The sequence below is a fragment of the Carlito syrichta genome, unplaced genomic scaffold (assembly GCF_000164805.1).
Source record: "Carlito syrichta isolate Samal-C Ts95f unplaced genomic scaffold, Tarsius_syrichta-2.0.1 Scaffold307331, whole genome shotgun sequence".
Lineage (NCBI taxonomy): Eukaryota > Metazoa > Chordata > Mammalia > Primates > Tarsiidae > Carlito > Carlito syrichta.
In genome coordinates this window covers 811,374-835,004 of record NW_007251427.1, presented here as the reverse complement: position 1 = coordinate 835,004, position 23,631 = coordinate 811,374, and the positions used below count along the sequence as shown (strand labels likewise).

At 40.9% G+C, this 23,631-nt stretch overlaps 1 protein-coding gene across 1 annotated transcript in view; it reads left to right on the top strand.

Annotated features, from left to right (window-relative positions):
• The window catches only part of RHBDL2 (rhomboid like 2), a 40,989-nt gene that overhangs the window by 9,125 nt on the left and 8,233 nt on the right, over positions 1-23,631 (top strand). The window contains 5 exon segments of the mRNA XM_021715726.1: positions 436-496; positions 498-798; positions 3,490-3,638; positions 6,232-6,344; positions 22,480-22,580. Coding sequence (XP_021571401.1) covers positions 436-496; positions 498-798; positions 3,490-3,638; positions 6,232-6,344; positions 22,480-22,580 — 725 coding nt within the window.

Below are 23,631 nucleotides of genomic sequence, written 5' to 3'. Positions count from 1 at the left end.
TGGGTAACAGAGTGAGACCTTTACTAAAAAAAAAAAAAAAAAAAAAAAAGCATGCCTGTAGTTCTAGCTACTAGGCAGGTTGAGGTGGAAGGATCGCCTGAGCCCAGCAGACTGAGGCTCCGGTGGCCTTGAGCGTGCCACTGTACTCCAGCCTCAGTGACAGAGTGAGACTCCAACTCAGAAGAAAAGAAAAGAAACAAAACAAAACAAAACAAAACAAAATATATATATATGTAATTTGAGGCTTGGAGAATTTGAGTGACTTATCTGAGGTTACCTTACAGGTGACATATGGTAGAGCCATGTTTTAATCCCAGGTTATTTGGCTCCACAGCCCATGCTTTTTAAAGTAATGACAGTGCAAATTTTATTTTGGACTATTTAGGGACTTTAGGCCATTTTGATAGCCTTCAACTGCCTTCTCTTAACACACAGGAAAGACCTTAGAAACCAACGGTTGTGCCAGACAGCTCAGGAAAGAGCCACAGCCTAGAGAACATAGTGTCACCCTGGCATTCATGTCCTTCTCAGGTGGAGGGAGAACCCAGGAAAATGGCTGCCGCTCACGATCTGGAAATGGAGAGTGTGAATCTGAATATAGAGAGAGAGATGAAAGAAGAGATGGAGGAAGAGGAGAAAACGAGAGAGGACCGGCGAGGTCAAGATCCTGCCAAGAGCAGAAAGGTCCACAGGATTGTCTCGAAATGGATGCTTCCTGAAGCAGCCCGAGGAACTTACTTGGAGAGAGCTAACTGCTTCCCACCTCCTCTGTTCATCATCTCCATCAGTCTGGCCGAGGTGAGTAGGGTGGTGGTGGGCACTGGTGTAAGTTGCATAGAGGGTTACAAGTAAACTGGGGGTGAGATCTAGATCTAGAGAAGACTGGGAACACGTGGGAAGAGCTTGGCGGGAGCAGGGACAGTATACACCGAACCTCCAGCTCGACCTTCTCCAGAGCTGCTTTGCAGGCTTTCCCTATGTTCCTGATCACTCAACTGAGTTTCATTTGTCAGACAAATCCCCTACCCAGCAGTGACTACACTTTCATCAGTTCCTTTCATTTTAGCTGTGGGGTTTTCAGAAAGCACATAACCTTGGGGTTGCAATGGGCCCTATGTCATGAATCAACTCAGATTGGTTGGGAAGGCCTGTCTGGGGCCACATGTCTAGAAGAATTATGGGCTGCCTCGGAATGTTTCAGCAGGAAAAAAATGGGATCTCTTAACAATATCTCCTCTGGGCAGCATGTGGTGTGTTTTCAGACTCTGATCTAGCCAGCCTTCTTGTTTTCCAGAAAAGAGTGCAAGACTCGGAGAGGTAGGATGACTTGTCCAAGGTCACATAGTATTGACTGGGCCAGCACTAGGCTCTTTTGTATGCACTTCATGACATCTGCCTTTTTCTCCCATACCATACTGTCTCACAAAGGGATTGGCAGAGCATGACTCCCTGTGGGGTGTGACTTCAGGGGATTAAGAAGTCCCTAATGTAATCCTTCCTTATCAGGGACTGTTTTGGTCAGAGTTCTGCAGAAAAACAGAATCGATGGTGGTGTGAGTGTGTGTGTGTTTGTGTGTGTGTGTGTGTAGAGAGCGAGAGAGAGATTGATTGAGATTTGAGATTTATTTTAAGGAATTGGCTCAATTATGGAGGCTTGGCAAGTCTAAAATCTGCAGGGAAGACTGGCAGGCTGGAGACCCTGGGAAGAGTTGCAGTTCAAGTCCAAAGGTGTTCTGCTGACAAAATTCTCTTATCCTAATGAAGGACAATTTTTTTTCTAGAGAGGGCTTCAACTGATTAGATGGGGCTTACCCATGTTACAGAGGGACATCTGCTTTACTCAAAGTCTACTGATTCTCATCTTAAAATACCCTCAAAGAAACATCTAGAATAATGTTTGAGCAAATACTTGGGTACCATAGCCTAGCCAAATTGACACATAAAATGAACTGTTGCAGAGACCAAGCCTCTTATAGCTTGGATAAAGATAAGGCTAAGGTGTAAGCATCCCAGAAGACTCCCTCTTTTTTTTTTTTGAGTCAGGATGTCATTCTGTCACCTAAGATGAAGTGCAGTGGCATGGTCATGGCTCACCACAGCCTCAACCTCCTGGGCTCAAGCTATCCTCCCTCCTCAGCCTCCCAAGTAGCTGGGACTACAGGTGCACGTCATCATGCCTGGCTAACTTTGATTTTTTTGTAGTGACAAGGTCTTGCTTTGTTGCCCAGGCTGGTCTCAAACTCTTGGGTTCAAACAACCCTCCTGCCTTGGTCTCCCCAAGTCCTGGGATTACAGGCATGAGCCACTGCACCTGGCCTCTCCCACTGTTAATATCTTACATTTCCATAGAACATTTGTCAAAACAAAGAAACTGACATTGGCATATTCCTACTAACTCAACTCCAGACTTTATTTGGATTTCACCAGTTTCTCTGATAATGTCCGCTTTCTGTTCCTCTGGCATCCTCCCAATCAGGGTATTACATTGCATTTAGTTGTCATGTCTCTCTAGGCTCCTTTGCTCTGGGATGGGTTCTTAGACTCTGTTTTTCATGACTTTGGTAGTCTTGGGAAGGGCTATCCAGGTATCCTGTAGAATGTCCTCCAGTCTGGGTTTGTCTATTGTTTTTCTCTTGATTAGACTGGAGTTATGGGTTTGAGGAGCGGATATCACAGAGGTGATGTGCACTTCTCATCTCATCTCATCAGGGGATAGAGGACATCACATGATACCACTGGGGCATTCACTTCATCTCTTGGTTAAGGCTTTGTTTGCTAGGTCTCTCCCCTGTCAGGTTACTATTTTTCCCTTTCCTTACTCTACTTTTTTTTTTGAGTTGGAGTCTCACTTTGTTACCCAGGCTGGAGGGCAGTGGCACACTCCCGGTCACTGCAGCCACGACCTACTGGGCTCAGGTGATCCTTCCACCACAGCCTTTCAAGTAGCTTGAACTACAGGCATGTGTCACCATGCCTGGCTAATTTTTTGATTTATTGTAGAGATGAGATCTCACCAAGTTGTCCAACTGGTCTCGAGCCCGTTGGCTCAGGCAATCCTCTCACCTCAGCCTCCCAAAGTGCTGGGATTATAGGTGTGAGCCATCGCTCTCAGCTCCTTACTCTACTTTTTGGAAGCCAGCATTGACTTACTTTCATGCTAATTTGTAAATGAAAGATGAAATGGTGGGGGGTGGGACGATGAGGACAGTGAATATTTAAGATGGGAAGGGTGGTAGAGAACACAGAACCAGAGAGTGTCCGTGAGGGGGGAAGGAGTTGTTACAACATGGGCTGGGCGTTTCTGACCACTGGAAGAAGTGATGTGGCCACAGCAGAGGATGAAAATGTAATTCCTGTCATCTGAGCCCACGCTATAGAGCAGCCCAGTTGGGAGCTGAACCATATAAAACAAAGTTACTGCTCATGGGCTTCAACAGGGCCATTCTGGAGAAGGTGTGGTTGTCACTCATGTGTGCTCCTCCTGACCAGCTTGCAGTGTTTATTTACTATGCTGTGTGGAAACCTCAGAAACAGTGGATCACCCTGGACACAGGCATCTTGGAGAGTCCGTTTATCTACAGCCCCAAGAAGAGGGAGCAAGCCTGGAGGTTCGTCTCATACATGCTAGTACATGCTGGGTAAGTAATGATGGCTAAGTCACTAGTGTCAGACTCTAACATTTGTTCGGTGCTTTTGTGTCCATAATCTTGTCTGACCCTCACAGCAACCCTAGGAGGCAGGTATTAATTGCTCCCGTTGTTTTGTGCCTGAGGCCTAGAGGATAGTCATGTGTTCCAAGACCCACAGCTAAGTTGCAGAGCTAGACCTCAACCCACTAGTGCCAACTCTAAGGGCAGTGGACTTTATGTGGTGTTATAACTGCCTAATATTGGTATTTATTTATTTATTTTAATTTTAAAATTTAATTTTATTTGTTTATTTTTTTTATTATAAAGATGTGGGGTACAATTCAGTGTTAGGTGAACAAACGTTGATTATGCAGGCACCCTTGCTGATGAATATTGGTATTTATACAGGAATGTTAATGAGACCAAATCATCATCAAACCAGAGTATGCTCCCCTAGTTGTTTGATTTTTTTTTTTTTTTTGAGCTGGAATCTCACTCTGTCGCCTAGACTGGAGTGCAGTGGCCGCTCCCGGCCACCGTGGCCTCGACTGCTGGGCTCCAGCCATCCTTCTGCCTCAGGCTTCCAAGTAGCTGGAACTACAGGTGCGCGCTACCACGCCCGGCTAATTTTTTGATTTATTGTAGAGATGAGGTCTCACCAAGTTGCCCAGGCGGGTCTCGAACCGGCGGCTCAGGCATCCACTCACCTCAGCCTCTCAAGGCACGGGATTACAGGCTGAGCCACCGAGCCCGGCTTGATATTGTTAAATGTTCCCTTTAAGTTATGAAATGGTGACGCTGAATCACCAGTCCCCACCCCCCCACCACACACTTAAAAAAATTTAGTTCATGAACATATTGATGAGTATGTAAAACTGTTATCCATCTGGAATAATACTAGCAGTAGGAGATGCGGCACCCGCCTTTTAGTTTGCTTATAGTTTCTTAAATGCCAATAGCCTTTCATGACCTCACTTAGCATCCATGACCCACTGTGCCCGTTGCAGACAGCAAACAGCCTATGCTGGCCTCACCTCTCTGATGGACTCATGGTTTCAGGTGAGGCTAACCTTGTCTATGCAACCTACCCAACCCTGGACTTGAAAGAATGGATTTTAGCCAGGTGTGGTGGCTCACATCTATAATTCCAGGACTTTGGGAGGCTGAGGTAGGAGGATCCCCTGAGGCTAGGAGTTTGAGACCAGTCTGGGCAACATAGCAAGATCCCATCATTACAAAGAGTACAAAAAACAAACAAACAAAACTAGCCAGGCATGGTGATATGTGCCTGCAGTTGGATTTCTTTCTTTTTATTTATTGTAGAGATGAGGTCTTGCCAAGTTGCCCAGGAGGGTCTCGAACCTGCGGGCTCAGGCAATCCACTCACCTCAGCCTCCCAAAGGCGTGGGATTACAGGCTGAGCCACCGAGCCCGGGGCAGTTGGATTTCTTAGGAGGCTGAGGTGGGAGGATTGCTTGAGCACCAAGAGTTCAAGGCTGTAGTGAGCTATAATAGCGCCACTGCATTCCAGCCTGAGCGACCAAGGCCCTCTCTTTTAAAAATTAAAAGTAAATAAAAAAATTTAAAAACCCTATATTTAAATGTTATATGTCAAATTGTGGTCCTAGGAGATACCAACTTCAGTTAGTGTTACTAGGTAAAGTTTTTTTATGTAGAACTGGGAATGATGTTTCTCTTGCCATCTCTGTTTTATTAAAGAATATCCTCACAGGCAGGTCTAAGTGTAGTGGTGTTGAAACTAACTGATCAGATTTCTTTGTTCCTTCTCTACTCCTGCTGCTTCATTTGACTAGCCTTTAAAAAGAAAAAAGAGCCGGGCTTGGTGGCTCAGCCTGTAATCCCGCGCCTTTGGGAGGCTGACGTGAGTGGATTGCCTGAGCCCACGGGTTCGAGACCTGCCTGGGCAACTTGGCGAGAACTCATCTCTACAATAAATCAAAATGAGCCGGGTGTGGTAGTGCACGCCTGTAGTTCCAGCTACTCAGAAGGCTGAGGCGGTCGCCGGAGCCCAGCAGGTAGAGGCTGCGGTGGCCGGAGCGGCCACTGTACTCCAGTCTGGGTGACAGAGTGAGACTCCAACTCAAAAAAAAAAAAAAAAAAAAAGAAAAAGAAAAAGAAAAACCTGAGATTGCAAGACAGGCTGTTTACAAACTTATTGAAATTTAAATTCAATATGAGTGATTAGGGTTGTCTCAAAACAGTGCAATGGAAACACCATTATATGCTGAGGCTGATATAAGATGGTAATTGTCATCCAAACTCCCTAATTTCAAGTTTATGTTCCTTAAACCAGCTTCACTGATCTATTTGACGTTATAAGTAATTGTTACAAAACAGAACTTATAAAATACATTTATATTTCCAAAATGCCCTTTAATTTGTTTTACACATTGAAATTCAATATAATATTTTATTAAAAAAAGAAAAAAAAGAGTTGCTCGCTAAAAGAATTGGAATGGAAATGGAATTCTAGGTAGGCAAGTCCTTAACTAGAAACAACACATCAAAGTCTGTTAGTCTTTCAAGAAAATAATTGCTTTGTTTAGTTGTAATATTTGACAATTGTTGTTTGTCTCTGCAGAGTTCAGCACATCGTCGGGAATCTTTTAATGCAGCTCATTTTAGGTATTCCCTTGGAAATGGTCCATAAAGGCCTCCGAGTGGGCCTGGTGTACCTGGCAGGAGTGATTGCAGGTCAGTGTTCTGAGAGTAACACAGAATCAGCACCTCTGTGTTATAAGCATAGATTATAACATTTAGAGTAGGCTTCTTATTCAAGTCAGTGTTAACTGCACTTACTAATATGTGCTAGGGAACATGCTAAACATTGGAAATATTTTTTTTTTTTGAGTTGGAGTCTCACTCTGTCGCCCAGACTGGAGTGCAGTGGCCGCTCCCGGCCACCGCAGCCTCGACCTGCTGGGCTCCGGCGATCCTTCCGCCCCAACCTTCCAAGTAGCTGGAATTACAGGCATGCGCTACCACGCCCGGCTGATTTTTTGATTTATTGTAGAGATGAGGTCTTGCTGCCCAGGCGGGTCATGAACCCGCAGGCTCAGGCAATCCACTCACCTCTGCCTCCCAAAGGTGCGGGATTACAGGTTGAGCCACCTAGCCTGGCTTGGAAATATTTTAATTAGAAGCAACATAAGCACATGATGACAAATCATTGTGCCTATCTTCAGGTATCTCACACTCACACAGGGTCCTGCACAATTGATAACTGCAAGTTGTTTGGTGTACTGGTGCAAATTTGGCAAGGGCCTAAAGACAGAACATGAAGGCCCTTACGTGTCAGACTAAAGATTTTGAGAAGTGACATGATCAGATTTGTATTTAAGAAAGACAAATGGCTAGATTTGGTGACTCAGCCTGTAATCCCAGCACTTTGGGAGGCCGAGGTGAGTGGATTGCCTGAGCCCGGAGGTTCGAGACCAACCCGGGCAACTTGACGAGACCTTGTCTCTAGAATAATTACAAAATTAGCCGGGTGTGGTAGCATGCACCTGTAGTTCTAGGTACTTGGAAGGCTGAGGTGGAAGGATTGCCAGAGCCCAGCAGGTCGATGCTGGGGTGACCGTGAGCGTGCCACTGCACTCCAGCCTGGGCAACGGAGTGAGACTCCAACTCAAAAAAAAGAAAAAGAAAAAGAAAAAAGACAAATTTGCACCTGGTTCAATGGTGCACCCCTGTAATTCCAGCACTTTAGGATCTGAGGGGGGAGAATTGCTTGCGCCCAGGAGTTCATGACCAGCCTAGTCAACATAGCGAGATTTCATCTCTACAAAAAAAGAAAAAAAATTAGCCAGGTGGGGTGGTGCATGCCTATAGTCCCATCTACTAGGGATGTTAAGATGGAAGGATTGCCTGAGCCCAGGAGGTCAAGGCTGCTATGAGCTGTGATTGTTGTGATCATGCCACTGCACTCCAACCTTGGTGACAGAGTGAGACCTCGACTCAGAAAAAAAAGAATTAAGCTATTTATTTTGAAATAATTGTAGATTTACATGAAGTTGCTAGATACAATGCCTAGAGATCTCATATAGTCTTTAAACACTTACCCCAATAGTAGCATCTTGGAAACCTTTAGTACAGGGTCATAACTAGGATATCCACATTGATATAGTCAGGGTACAAAACATTTTTAGCACCACAAGCATCCCTCATGTTTCCATTTGATAGTTATGCCTCTTCCCTCCTGCCAGCAACCACTAATCTTTTCTCCATTTCGATAATTTTGTCATTTCAAGAATATTATATAAATGGAACAACCTAGTATATAGACTGTGGGATGGATTTTCTTCACTAAGCATAATTCTCTGGAGATTTATCTAGGTTGTGGCATGTATCAATAGTTCATTTCTTTTTACTGCTGAGTATTTATTCCATACATGAATGTACCTCTGCTTGTTTAACCATTCATTCATTGAAGGACATTTGAGTTATTTCCAGTTTTTGGCTGTTAGGAATAACACTGCTATAAACATTTGTGTATATATTTTTATGAACATAAGTACAGAGTTTTGTGAACACAAGTTTTTATTTCTTTAGGATAAATGCTCAAAGTCACTGTTGCTAGGTCATATAATAGTGGCATATTTCATTCTCAAAGAAAATTCCAGAATATTTTCTAGAATGCCTATTCCGTTTTACATTCCTCCCAACAAAATATAAGTGATTCAGATTTAGTTTCTCCACATATTCACCAGCATTTTGTGTTGTCAGTATTTTTTATTTTGCCTGTGATCATAGGTGGGTAATCTCATCATGGTCTTTTTTTGGAGGGGGTATAGGAGTCTCACTGTTGCCCAGGCTGGAGTGCAGTGGCACACTCACGGCCACTGCAGCCTCAACCTGCTGGGCTCAGATGATCCTTCTATCTCAGCTTTCCAAGTAGCTGGAACCGCAGGCACGTGCCACCATGCCCAGTTAATTTTTTGTAGAGATGAGGTCTCGCCAAGTTGCCCAGGCTGATCTCAAATGCCTGGACTCTGCTGGGATTACTGGAATGAGCCACCATGCCTGGCTTTTTTATCCTCTTAACAGGGCCCTTCACAGAACACAAATTTTTAATTTTGATGAAGTCCAGTTTATCAGCTTTTCCTCTTATGGATTGTTTTTGAGTTATGTCCTAAAAATTCTTCACTGTTCCTGAAGATCTTCTCTTACGTTATCTTCTAAAAGTTATGCTTTACATTTAGATATGCAGTCTATTTTGAGTGAGTTAATTTTTATATCAGGTGTGAGATTTAGATTGATGTGCTCTTTGTTTGGCCTATGGATACCTAGTCATGCCAGAACACTTTATTGAAAGAGCTATTCTTCCTTCATTGAATTGTTTTTGCACCTTTGTTAAAAATCAGTTGCCTGTATTTGTGTGGGGGCTAGTCTGAGTTCTTTTTATTCCATTGATCTATGTATCTATCCCCTCTAACAATACCACAGGTTTTGATTAATGTAGCTATGTAATAAGTCTTGAGATAAGTTAAGGGTGATTCCTCCCACTTTATTCTTCATTTTCAAAATTGTTTTAGCTATTTTAATTCCTTTGCCTTTCCATATAAATGTTACAATATTCCTGTCTATATCTACAGAAATTCATGCTAGGATTTTGATAGAAGTTGCATTAAATCTGTATATTGGCTGGGTGCAGTGGCTTGTGCCTATAATTCCAGCATTTTGGGAGGCTGAGGTGAGAGGACTGCCTGAACCCATGGGTTTGAGATCAGCCTGGGCAACTTGGCAAGACTTCATCTCTACAATAAATACCAAAAAATTAGCCAGGTGTGGTGACCTGTGCCTGTAATTCCAGTTATTTGGAAGGCTGAGGCGGAAGGATCGCCTGAACCCAGCAGGTCAAGGCTGGGGTGGCCATGAGTGTGCCACTGCACTCCAGCCTGGGCAAAAGAGTGAGACTCCAACTCAAAAACAAAAAAAATAATCTGTATATCAATTTGGAGGAGAATTAACATCTTTATTCTCTGTTGATTCTTTCAGTCCATGAACACAGTATGTCTTTTATTTATATCTAAATTGTATTGTATTTTTAATTTCAACGTCCATGTGTTCATTGCTGGTATATAGAAATACAATTGATTTTGTATGCTGTTCTTATATTTTGCAACCTTGCTGAACTCATGTTTTAGTTCTAGGTTTTGTTTGTTTTGTTTTAGATACCTTGGGATTTTCCATGTCACCTACAAATCATCATGTCATCTACAAGTAGGGACAGTTTTATTTTTTCCTTTCCAGTTTGTATGCCTTTTGTTTGATTTTCTTGTTTTATTGTGATGGGTAGCACTTTCAGTACTATATTTAAAAAGAGTGAGAAGAAGATATCCTTGCCTTGTTTTCAGTCTTAGCCAGAAAGCAATTAGTCTTTCACGTATAATTTTTAGCTGGAGGTTTTCTGTAGATGCTCTTTACCAATCAATTTATTTCTAAAAAGTGAGCAAGAAATCTATCAAGCAGAATCCTATGTACGGTAAAAAGAATCTATCAAGCAGAATCCTATGTATGGTAAAAAGAAAATAAAAAACACAGCAAGAAATGTGATACACCACATTGACATAGGACCCTTTTGGTCTGTATGTGTCACTTAAATATGTGCAGTTTTCTGGGGGCAGGGTGGGATTTCCACCACACAGAAGAACTGAAAGCCCTCACTGGCTTGTTTACTTTCATGTTGTAGGATTTATTACAGTCTGTGTGTGTTTGGTTAAATAAGTGGAGGAGTAACCTTTAAAAGTAGTAAAGGACATCCTGAGTTAGGGAGTTATCACAAAAACCACAAATAGATTTGGTGATTATTTTATGGTAAATTACTTAGAAGAGCTATTGATTCAGACTCATTTATGCATTTTTCCTTTTTTAAAATTTATTTATTTTGAGTCAGATTCTCACTCTGTCGCCCAGGCTGGAGTGCAGTGGCACTCTCACGACCACCACAGCCTCGACCTGCTGGGCTCCAGCAATCCTTCCGCCTCAGCCTTCCAAGAAGCTGGAAACACAGGCATGTGCCACCATCCCAGCTAATTAAAAAAAAAAAATTTATTATAGAGACGAGGTCTTGCCAAATTGCTCAGGATGATCTTGGACCGATGGACTCAGGCAATCCTCTAGCCCCTGCCTCCCAAAGTGCTGGGATTATAGGCGTGTGAGCCACCACATCCGGCCACATTTTTCTTTCATGAACAGATGGGTGTCTACTCTGCTGAATTTTTTTCTGTGATAACAAAGGTTTTCACAAAAGGTTTTCAGTAGTATGCTACCTAACAGATATTATTGGGGAAAACCCCCCACAAGATATATCCCTTCAAGAACATGCCAGCATTTTTCTCTCAAGGAATGAGAAAATAACTACTTTTCCAAAAATACTTCTGCTTTGGAAAGGGCATTTTGATAACTGGTAATTGGAAACTTTCACCATCATATGATACTGCGGTAGAAAATGGTGCAACATCTCTTATAAATTTACAATCTACAAAGCTGGGAAATAGGCTGGGCTTGGTGGCTCATACCTGTAAACCCAGCGCTTTGAGAGGCTGAGGCTCCAACATAGCAAGACACCTTCACTACAAAAAATTAAAAAATTACCTGCGTGTAGTGGTGCATGCCTATAGTCCTAGCTACTCAGGAGGCTGTGGTTGGAGGGTTGCTTGAGAGTTCGAGATTGCAGTGGGCTATGGTTGTGCCACTGTACTCCAGCCTGGGCAACAGAGAGACTCTGTCTCTAAATAAATAAATAAGCTTGGAAAAAAATTTCCTAATCTATTTTAAAATTTCTTAGTGAAGAGTTTTAGTGGGTTTTAAACTTTATTGTAGTTGCTTTCTGATTAGCTTGCAAGAACAAATGACTGACACTGCGGAAGGTAGGAATTAATAGACAAGTTACAACAAAAAATTTTGTATAGAGAAAGCACAGTCAATGATGCAATTCTTCTATTTGAAACTATACATCATTTAATAATTTTATATACTGGTTACAACAGCCATTAGCCACCCTGTCCAGCTAATGTGTGTGTGTGTGTGTGTGTGTGTGTGTGTGTGTGTGTGTGTGTGTGTGTGTGGTAGAGATGAGGTTTGGCTATGTTGCCCAAGCTGGTTTTGACCTCCTGGGCTCAGGTGATCTGTCCACCTCAGTCTCTCAAAGTGTTGGAATTATAGGGGTGAGCCACCACATCTGGCCTGCATTTCTTTTTAAAAAATATTTATTTATGGATGTGGATCTTGCCATGTTGCCCAGGCTGAACTCAAATTCCTGGGCTCAAGCAGTCCTCCCACCTCAGCCTCTTGAGTAGCTGGAACTACAGGCAAGAGGGTTCCAGTGAGGATTTGTAGTCTTGCAGGGAGCAGTGGTGGTGGGAATGGAGGGAAGGAAGCAGTCATGAGACATGCTAAAGATGCAGAATTGGCGAGGCTAAATGACCTGCCTCCCCATCTTACTTCCCTCCTACTTTTTTGGGATCTTGTTCTTTCCCACCTTCTCCTTCTGTTTCTGCACACACCTATTTTTTTTTTCCTGCCCTTGAAAACCTTTTGCCATGTTCAGGCTTTGCCTAGTTCTAGCATCTACACCCCTCTTCCCCTTGTGGACTCAGTTCTGCCCCAGTTTCAGTGCAGAGAGTGAAGGGAGAACATGAATAACCTGTTCACACCTTCTATTTTTGCAATAGCTCCTTGTGGGTATGTATCCCTTGGCAGTTCCATTCTATCCTTCATATTGCTGCCTGGGTCACCTCCCTTAAACACAAATTAGATAATATCCTTCCCGAAAACTTGAATGTGGCCAAAAGAAAGCTGAAATGTCCACGGATGCTCTTTATTCCCCCCCCCCACTACCTGGCCTCACTACCTTTCTTGCTTTTTTTCTAGATTTCTTCAGACAACATAATTCTGGTTTCCTCATGCTTGCTCCTGGCAAAGTGTGGTCTGTGGATTAGCTGCATTGGTATCATCTGGGAGCTTGTTAAAATGCAGAATGTGGGCCCCACACCCAACTGCCTAATCAGAATTTGCATTTTAACAAATGCACAGGTGATTCTATGCATATTACAGCTTGAGGAGTGCTGGTCTGCACTACAGCCTAGTATCTACCAATCTGATGGTCAGATGCTCATGGAGAGCTTGTTACTACTAAAATTATCCAGATCCCACCCAGATCTACTGAATTAGAATCTTTAAGGATATGGCCCTGGTATCTGTATTTTTATTTTCGTTTGTTTCATGAAGTGTAATATACAACAGACTGTACACACTTAAAGTGTATAATTTTTTTTTTTTTTGAGTCAGAGTCTAACTTTGTCACCCAGGCTAGAGTGCAGTGGCATGCTCACAGCCACCTCAGCCTTGGCCTGCTGGGCTCAGGTGATCCTTCTGCCACTCATATGTAATCTCAACACTTTGGGAGGCAGAGGTGAGGGAATTGCCTGAGTCCAGGGGTTCAAGACCAGCCTGGGCAACTTGACGAGACCTTGTCTCAATAATAAATATAAAAATTAGCCGGGCGTGGTGGCACACACCTTTGGTTCCAGCTTCTTGGAAGGCTGAGGCAGAAGGATCGCCTGAGACTAGCAGGTCAAGGCTGCGGTGGTGGTGAGTGTGCCACTACACTTCAGCCTGAGTATCAGAGACTCCTACTTAAAAAAAAAAACAAAAAAACTAGCCGGGCTTGGTGGCTCAGCCTGTAATCCCGCGCCTTTGGGAGGCTGAGGTGAGTGGATTGCCTGAGCCCGCGGGTTCGAGACCTGCCTGGGCAGCGAGACCTCATCTCTATAATAAATCAAAAAATCAGCCGAGTGTGGTAGCGCGTGCCTGTAATTCCGGCTACTTGGAAGGCTGAGGTGGAAGGATCGCCGGAGCCCAGCAGGCGAGGCTGCGGTGGTCTGGAGCGGCCACTGCACTCCATTCTGTGCGACAGAGTGAGACTCCAACTCAAAAAAACAAAAACCAAAAAAAATGACAGATTTTTTAACAGCTTTCCTGATATGTGTCACATACCATACAATTTACCCATTTAAAGTATACCATTAAATGTTTTTTAATTAACAGGGTTATGCAGCAATCACCACAATCTATTTTTTGAATGCTTTTATCCTCCAAAGAAACCCTGCACCCATTAGCAGCCATCCCCTACTCCTCATCCCACATCACTGCACCAGCTCTAGGCAACCCCTAACCTACTTCTGTCTTTATAGATTTGGCCAGTCTGGACAATTCATGTAAATGGAATCATACAATAAGTGGTCTTTTGTGACTGGCTTTTTCCACTTAGCATATTTTCTTTTTTAGAGACAGGCTCTTGTTGTTACCCAGGCTGGAGTGTAGAGGGACAATCATAGCTCACTGATACCTAGAACTCTGTGCTCAGTGATGCTCCGGACTCAGCCTCCTGAGTAGCTGGGACTACAGGCATGTGCCACCATGCCCAGCTAATTAAAAAAAATTTTCTGGAGTGCCTGAGCCCACAGGTTCGAGACCTGCCTGGGCAGCTTGACGAGACCTCATCTCTACAATAAATCAAAAATTAGCCGGGTGTGGTAGTGTGCGCCTGTAGTTCTAGCTACTTGGAAGGCTGAGGCGGAAGGATTGCTGGAGCCCAGCAGGTCGAGGCTGTGGTGGCCGGGAGCGACCACTGCACTCCAGTCTGGGCAACAGGGTGAGACTCCAACTCAAAAAAAAAAAAATTTTCTTTTGGTAGAGACTGGGGTCCCATTACGTTGCCCAGGCTGATCTTGAACTTCTGGCCTCAAGGGATGCTCCCTCCTGGACCTCCTAAAGTGCTGGGATTACAGATGTAAGCCATTGTGTCCAGCCTTACTTAGCAGACTATTTTCAATGTTTGTCCATGTTGTAGCATGTATTGTACTTTATTCCTTTTAATGATAGACAGTATCCATTGTATGGATTTTAAAAATCTATTTGTCAGTTTATGGCATTTGGGTTGTTTCCAGTTTTGGGGTGTTATTTATAATACTGCTATGAACATTTGTGTACATTTTTTGTGTGGATATGTGGTTTCATTTCTCTTGGATATATACCTAGGAATGGAAATGTTAGGTCATATGGTACCAAAAGTGGCACCATATTACAACTCCACCAGGAGTTTCTGTTCTTTCACATCCTCACCAACACTTGGTATGGTCGGTCTTTAATTTTAGCCAATCTATTAAGTATGTAATGCTATTTCACTAGGTGTTAATTTGCATTTCCTAATGACTGATGATTGTGAGCATCTTTTCATGTGCTATTTGCATATGTCTTCTTTGCTAAAGGTCTGTTTAAATCATTTACCAACTTAAAATTAGGTTATAGTCTTTCTTTACTTTTCTCTTTTTTTTTTTTGAGTCGGAGTCTCACTAAGTTGCCTAGGCTGTGGTGCAGTGGTGTTATCATGGCTACCACAGCCTCGATTTGCTGGGCTCAAGTGAGCCTTTTGTCTCAGCTTTCCAAGTAGCTGGAACTACAGGTGTGCACCACCATATCTGGCTAATTTTTAAATTTGTTGTAGGGAAGAGGTCTCGCCAAGTTGCCTGGGCTGGTCTGGGACCCCCTGGGCTCAGGTGATCCTCTTACTGCTGCCTTTCAAAATGTTGGGATTACAGGTGTGAGCCACCATGCTCAGCCTATATTCCTTCTTGTATATAACTATGTATTATAAATTATGATTACAATTCCTTTAGGATATAGACTTACAAGTCCATAGATACATAACTTGCAAATATTACCTCCTAGCCTGTGGCTTATCTTTTCATTCTCTTAGTATCTTTTGAAGAGGAAATTACATATTGATTAAGTCTATCAGTTTCTAAATTTCAGGAATTATGCTTTTAGTGTCATATCAAATTTTAACTAACTCAAGATCACAAAGATTTATCCTGTATTTTCTTCTACAAGTTTTATAATTTTAGACTTTACATTTAGGTCTATGGTCTGTTTTTATATATAGTGAAAGGTATGGATTGAAGCGTCGTTTTTTTTGCATATGGATGTCTGTTCCAGAATCATTTGTTCTCCATTTAATTTCCTTTGTATCTTTGTTGAAATTAATTGTTCAAACCAGGCGCAGTGGCTTATACCTGTAATCCCAGCATTTTGGGAGGCAGAGGTGAAAAGATTGCCTGAGCCCACGGATTTGAGACCAGCCTAGGCAACTTGGTGAGACCTCGTCTCCATGATAAATAAAAAAATTAGCCGGTATGGTAGTGCATGCCTGTAGTTCTAAATACTTAGAAGGCTGAAGCGGAAGGATCGCCTGAGTCCAGCAGGTTGAGGCTGCGGTGGCTGTGAACGTGCCACTGTGCTCCAGCCTGGGCAACAGAGTGAGACTCCAACTCAAAAAAAAAAAAAAAAAAGAAAATTGCTCATATATACACATATGTTAATGTCTGGACTTTCTATTCTATTCCACTCATGCATTTGTATATTTTTATACCAATACCACACTATCTTGTTTACTGTAGTTTTCTAATAATTCATGAAATCAGGAAGTGCTAGCACTTCAATTTGTTCTTTTAAAGTTTTTTTGGTTATTCCAGGTCCTTTGCATTCCCATATAAATCAGTTTGTCATTTTCTACAAAAATAATATGCTGGAATTTGGATTTGCATTGCATTAAATCTATTCTATTGAACTTGGGGAAAACTTACATTTTGAGAAACATTGAGTCTTTCAGCCCATTAGTATTTATTTAGGTCTTTCAAACTTCCTCTCAGCATATTTTTTGGTTTTTAGTGTTTAGGTTTTGCAATGTCTGGATAGACTTATCTCTACGTATTTCCTATTTTTGATGTATTGTAAATGGTACTGTTTTTTAAAATTTCTATTTATGATTCTTCATTGCTATAACATGAAAATATATTGATTTTTTTGGTATACTGATCTTGTATCTTACAATCTTTCTAAACTCACTTATTATTCCTAGTTTTTTGTAGATTCTATTTTCTACATAGATTTATCATGCTTGTTAATTTCCCTTTTGATTTCTTCGACACATGGGCTATTTGAAGTGTGCTAGTTTACAAATTTGTATATTTCCCACAGACGTTCTTTTGTTGATTTCTACTTTAATTTGGTTTGAGAACAAACGTTGTTTGATTTGAATTTTTAAAATATGTATTAAGATTTGTTTTATGGTCTAGAATATGGCCTATGTCGATAGGTATTCTGGATACATTTGAAAAGAATGTATGTTCTGCTGTTGTTGGGTAGAGCATTGTATAAATGTCAATGAGGTCAATTTGGTTGATAATGTTGTTTGTCTTCTATATCCTTACTGATTTTCTGTCTACTTTTTCTATAAATTATTGAGAGGGGATGTTGAAATCGCTGATTATAATAATGGATTTGTTGGTTGCTCCTGTGGTTCTATCAGTTTTTGCTTCTTGTATTTTGAAGTTCTGTTATTAAGTATATAAACATTTAGGATTGCTATGCCTTTCTGATGAATTGACTGCTTTATATATTATTAAAATTAAAATATTTATTTATTTTTTTATTATTTTTAACATATTTTTATTTTAAAATTGTGGGGTATAGTTAAGGGTTAGGTATACAAATATGCATTGTGCAGGTACCCTTGCTGATGAGGTGTGCCCCCCCATCCCCAGACAGATATCAACTACTGTTAATCCCACCTCCCTTCCCCTCCCTGTCCCCCCATAGTTTCCCACCACTGTCAATCCTTTTCTTATAGTATTACAATAGTTGTTCAAGGTCCACTTATGAGTGAGAACATGTGATCCTCAGATCTTTGTTTTTGTGGGAGATCACTCAGTTTTATAAACTCCAATTCCATCCAGGTTGCTGCAAAATTCATGATTTTTTTTATTTTTAAAATTTTCTGTAGAGACGAGGTCTTGCTATGTTGCCCAGGCTGGTCTTAAACTCTTAGCCTCAAGTGATCCTTCTGCCTCAGCCTCTCAAAGTTCTAGGATTTTAGGTGTAAGCCACTGCATCTAGCCTGAAACTGTATGATCTGAAATTTACTTTGTCTTATATTAATATAGAACTCTACCTTTTGATTCATGTTAGCATATCTTGTCCATCATTTTATTTCTAACCTATTTGTAACTTCACACATGATCTTAGCCAAAAGACTGAGAAGCAATACCTATCTGTGTCTTTATATTTAAAGCATTATTTTTGTAGGCAGCATGTAGTTTGGTCTTATTTTTTCATCCAGTCTTTTATTTATTTACTTACTTACTTTTAAGTTGGAGTCTCACTCTGTTGTCCAAGCTGGAGTGCAGTGGCACACTCATGGCCATCGCAGCCTCGATCTGCTGGGCTCAGGCGATCCTTCTACTCAGCTTTCCAAGTAGCTGGAATTACAGGTGTGCACCACCATGCCCGGCTAATTATTTATTTATTTATTTATTGTAGAGACAAGGTGTTGCCAAGTTGCCCAGGCTGGTTTCAAACCCTGGGCTCAGGCAGTCCTCTCAGCTCTGCCTCCCAAAGTGCTGGTAATACAGGCATGAGCCACCACGCCCAGCAATATTGTATATTTTTTATGATTCTATTTTGGCTCCTTTGTTGACTTATGAGCTATAATTCTTTGTTTTGTTATTTTAGTGTTTGCTTTAGGGCTATAGTATGTTTTGAACTTATCACAGTCTACCTTCAAGTAATATATTGATTCACGTATAGTATAATAACCTTACAATGATATATTTCTGTTTTTCCCCTTGCTTCTAGTATTATCATACAGTTTACTTTATGTCATATGTCATAAACCCCACATTACGGTGTTTTTAAAAATAATTATATTCTAAATAGATTTGAAATAATAATTAAAAATCTTGTATATTTGTTCATGTTTTTACCATTTCCAGTGTTCTCCATTTCTTTGTATAGCTCATATTTCCATCTGATATTCTTTTCTTTCTGACTGAGGATTTTCTTCAATGTTTCTTACAGTATGGATCTGCAGGTCATTAATTTTTTCAGCCATCGTATATCTGAAAAAATTCTTTAGCCTGTATTTCTGAAGACATTTTTATTACGTATAGAATTCAAGCTTGGTAGTATTTTTCTTTCAGTACTCTAAAGATGTTACTTTGGCCGGGCATGGTGGCTCACACCTATAATCCCAGAACTTTTTGAGGCTGAGGTGAGAGGATTGCCTGAGCCCACGGGTTTGAGACCAGCCTGGGCAACTTGATGAGACCTCATCTCTACAGTAAATCCAAAAATTAGCCGTGCATGGTGGCACATGCCTGTAGTCCTAGCTACTTGGAAGGCTGAAGTGGAAGGATTGCTTGAGCCCAATAGGTCGAAGCTGTGGTGGCCGTAGCATGCCACTGCACTCCAGTCTTGGTGACAGTGTGAGACTTTGACCCCCAAAATAAAATAAAATAAATTAAATTTAAAAAATAAATAAAATAAAATAAATAAAATAGATGCTGCTTCATTGTTTTCCTACTTGTATTGTTTCCAACAGGAAATCTCTTACAATCTTACATTTGATCCTATGAAACATGTCTTTTTCCCATGGCTACTGGTTTAAATCAATTTGATTTTGTCGTGTCTTGGTCTCGTTTTCTACATGTTTTTTTTGTTGTTTTTTTTTTATTTTTTTGTGCTTGGGGTTTGTGGAGCTTTTTGGATCTGTGGGTTTATAGTTCTCATCAAACTTTGGAAAAAATTCAACCATAATTTCTTCAGATATTTTTTCTGACTTCTCTCCTTTTTATTGGGTATTCCAATTATGCATTTATTAGGCTGCTTGAAATTGTTTCATAGCTCATTGATGCTATATTTGTTTTTTAATGTATTCTCTGTGTGTTTCATTTCAGATAGTTTCTCTTGCTGTATCTTCACTAATCTTTTATTCTGCAATGTATAGTCAGCTATTATACCTAGACAGCTGGAGTTTGCAAGATAGATTACCAGAGAGTGGAGACTATATTTTTAAAATTTTAGACATTGTAATTTTCATCTTTAAAAGTCTGAGTCTGTTTTATATCTTACATGTCTCTATCTAACTTTTGAACACACAGAATACAACTGGAATATTTATTTAATATCTTTATTTGCTAAATCTAACACCTGAGTCAGTTCTGGGTAGATTTTATTTAATTTATTTTCCTCCTTATTATATGTCCTATTTTCCTGCTTCTTTGCATGACTGGAAATTTATGATTGGAGGGTAGATATTTTACCTAGCTAGATGGAGGATATTTTTGTATTACTATAAATACGTTTTTAGATTTTTTTCTGTAACTTGGTTAAGTTACTTAGAAGCAACTTAATTCTTTCTGGTAAGATGTTAATTATTCCCATTGCTGTTTTAGGACCCTTTTGTGTGGTCTAATCAATGCCCAAATTTTCCAGTATAGACTTAGCCTCTCTGGTGCTGTGTGAGCAACGGGTAGTCTCCTACCCCATTTTTGGTGGTTCTTTCCTTGGCTCAGATAATTTTCTCACATTCTTCTTTCTGGAGTTTTCTGTGTGCAACTCTCCACTCTCTGGTACTCTATCTTGCAAACTCCAGCTGTCTAGGTTTGTCTGGATTCTAAACTCCATCTCATTAAGTTGAAGTTTGCTGGGATCTACCTGGGATTCCTTTTAATGCACTGCAGTCTGTAATCTCTCTCAACGCAGTTCCTGGGCAATCAGATAACTCATCTAACTTATTTCCTGTCTCTAAGGGTTTACTGTTCTTTGTTGCTTGATGTCTAGCTTTTGGATTTTTCTTTTCTTTCCTTTTCATTTTCTTTTTGAATTGGAGTTTCACTCTGCCGCCCAAGCTGGAGTGCAGTGGCACGCTCATGGCCACCGCAGCCTCGACCTGCTGGGCTCAGGTGATCCTTCCACCTCAGCCTTCCAAGTAGCTGGAACTACAGGCACACGCCACCATGTCTGGCTAATTTTTTGATTTATTGTAGAGACAAGGTCTTGCCAAGTTTCCCAGTCTGGACTTGAATCCTGGGCTCAGATAATCCTCTTGCCTCCACCTCCCAAAGTGCTGGGATTACAGGTATGAGCCATTGCACAGCGGGGCTTTTTCAAGTGGGAGGGCAAATCCTATTTTTATTACTCTACCATGGCCATAAGTAGACATTTATGTCTGTACTTTTTTTTTTTGAGTCAAGGTCTCACTCTGTCATCCATGTTGGAGTGCAATGGCACGATCATGGCATGATCACTGCAGCCTTGAAATTCTGGGCTCAAGTGACCCCTCCACCTTAGCCTCTCCAGTAGCTGGGACTACAGATGCATGCCACCACATCTGGCTACTTTTTTGATTTTTTTTAGAGATGAGGATCTTACTATGTTGCCCAGGCTGGTCTTGAACTCCTGGGCTCAAGTAATTCTTCTGCTTCAGCCTCCCAAAGTGCTGGGATTACAGGCATGAGCCTCCATGCCCGGCCTGTATCTATATTTTAAAAACAAATCTCTCATATGATTATGATACAACCACCCCAGCCCTAGTCTGTAGTCTGCATTTGAGAGTCTCTGCTCTAGCCCTATTGGACTACTTCTCACTGACCTTCAGTCATCGGCATACCTCTGTTTCTGTGTCTTTGCTTTTCCAGTTCCCTAAGTCCTGAATACCTTCTTCCCCCTTGTTTTCCTTATCCAATCTTAAAGATTCTATAGTGTTTAATCAAAATGCTATCTCCTTCTCCTCAGTGTAGCCAGCATTCCACTCTTCTGCCGAGAAAATCATTCCTTTCTAAGTGCGTCTATGGTAAATATATTGTACTTTGGTCATAGTCATTGTTATATTGCACTTTTTTTTTCTTTTGAGTCGGAGTCTCACTCCGTTGCCCAGGCTGGAGGGCAGTGGCACGCTTCCTGCCACCGCAGTCTGGACTTGCTGGGCTTAGGCCATCCTTCTGCCTCAGCCTTCCAAGTAGTTTGAACTACAGGAGTGCACCACCACGTCCGGCTAATTTTTTGATTTATTGTAGAGATGAGGTCTCGCCAAGTTGCCCAGGCTGGTCTCGAACCCCTGGGCTCAGGCAGACCTCTTGCCTTGGCCTCCCAAAGTGCTGGGATTATAGGAGTGAGGCCCTGTGCCTGGCCATATTGCACATTTTATATTAGTTGTTGGCTCATCTTGATTCCTACAGAGAAACATGTTGTCTTTCTTGTACAAAGTAGGTACTGTATTACATAATGTTTAAGGCATGAAGGAAGGCTTTAAAAGGAAGAGATCAAGTAAACGAACTAAGCATTGCAGAGAGAATATCTTAGTATTTGCATAAGGTGGTTGGTAAAGGCTTGTTTTGGTCCAGGAAGTCTAGAATTAGGTTAGTAATAGGATTCATCTTGCTTGGAGAATCTGGTCAAATGATATGTTGAGAAGGATTATGAGGTCACATCATGGCTCATTAAAGCTAGTAGGTAATAAAATATTGAGATATCTCAGGTATTTTTATAGTTCTGACTAAACATGGATAGTTGCAATAATAGCGAAAAAGTATGTAATACATGTTAGGTAGGGTTCTAAGCACAATACATTTATCAATTCACTTACTTCCCCTGAAAACCCACTGAGGGAAATTCTATTAACATTTCCATTTTATAGGTAGGGAAACTGAAGCACAGAGAAGTTTCTTCAAGTCCCACAGCTGATAATTCTGACTCCAGAGTCTGTACTATTTTCATTGTTATATTGCTTTTCTAATGAACATTTAATGTTTCAGAAAAGTTGTGGTAGTTAGACTACATAGCTGTACTCTTGCAGTAGGTGAAAATAAATTTGTTGCTTGTTAATATGATCATGGATCAAACTTCCCAAAGGTTTAGTTTAGATTAGAAAGAGTTACCTTTCAAAATTTTATAGTCATGGCTGATCCTTTGTGTTTTGTTTCCCTAGGCTCCCTTGCCAGCTCCATCTTTGACCCACTCAGATATCTTGTGGGTGCTTCAGGAGGGGTCTACGCCCTGATGGGAGGCTATTTCATGAATGTTCTAGTGGTAAGAACTTTGAGGATGGAGTCAATGGGCCTTTTAAAAAACCAGCAACAGCAACAACAATTACTGTTATTTGGTTTAGGGAATCTTCATTTATCAGTATTTACTGAGTACTTATCTTCTTTCTGAGAACTATATGGCTACCAGAATTTTCCTTTCATATTTTATCTTTTTTTTCTGATCTTAAAAGTAGTGAACACTAAATGACATTTTAAATTAAAAAATGGAAAAGTCAAAATCCTCAATATAGTATCTGTTAACAGTTGGGGGGTTGGTGAAGAGAGTTTGCTGACAGTTTGATATATGTCCTTTCAGACCATTTTCTATATGCATTCAAATTCCTACCAATATTAATATCATGCGGATGGAATCATCCTGACACTGCTCTGCATTTTAACATAGAGTATGCTGACCATCTGCCCATGTCAGTACACAGAGCTCTCCCTCATCTTTGCAGGTGTTCCACAGCATTCTATATGTAGTTGCACTGTGATATATGTAACAGATCTCTTTTTGAAAAAATTTGGGGTATTTCAGCATTTTATATTTACAGATAACCCTGTAAGAAGTGTTCTTTTACCTTTTTTTTTTTTTTTTTTTTTTTTTGCACTTGTGTGATTTTTTTTTGGTAGGATATATTTCCAGAAGTGGAAGGCTTTCAATTTAATATGTATATGCCAAATTGCCCTCCAAAGCTGGTATGTCGTTTTATACTCCCATGATAGTATGTGAGCATGACAACCACCTTTCAAAACAGGCTAAAATTCTGACTCATAATTAACTCTTTGATGATTTAGGTATACTTTAAAAATACTCTAGAAAGAAAAATATAAAGCAATTATAAAACTGTTTCAAATATAGAATCACTTAGAAAAATCATTTTTAAACTTTGGATTGCAGCTCATTAGGTGTTGTGGACTCAGTTTAAGGGATTGTGAACAAAAAATTAAGCAAAAAGGAAACATATCAGCATGTATTATGTGTAACAAGGGTAAGTACTCCATGATTTGTGTGTGTACTGGGTTGTTCTGCAAATTATTTCTTCCTGTAGGTC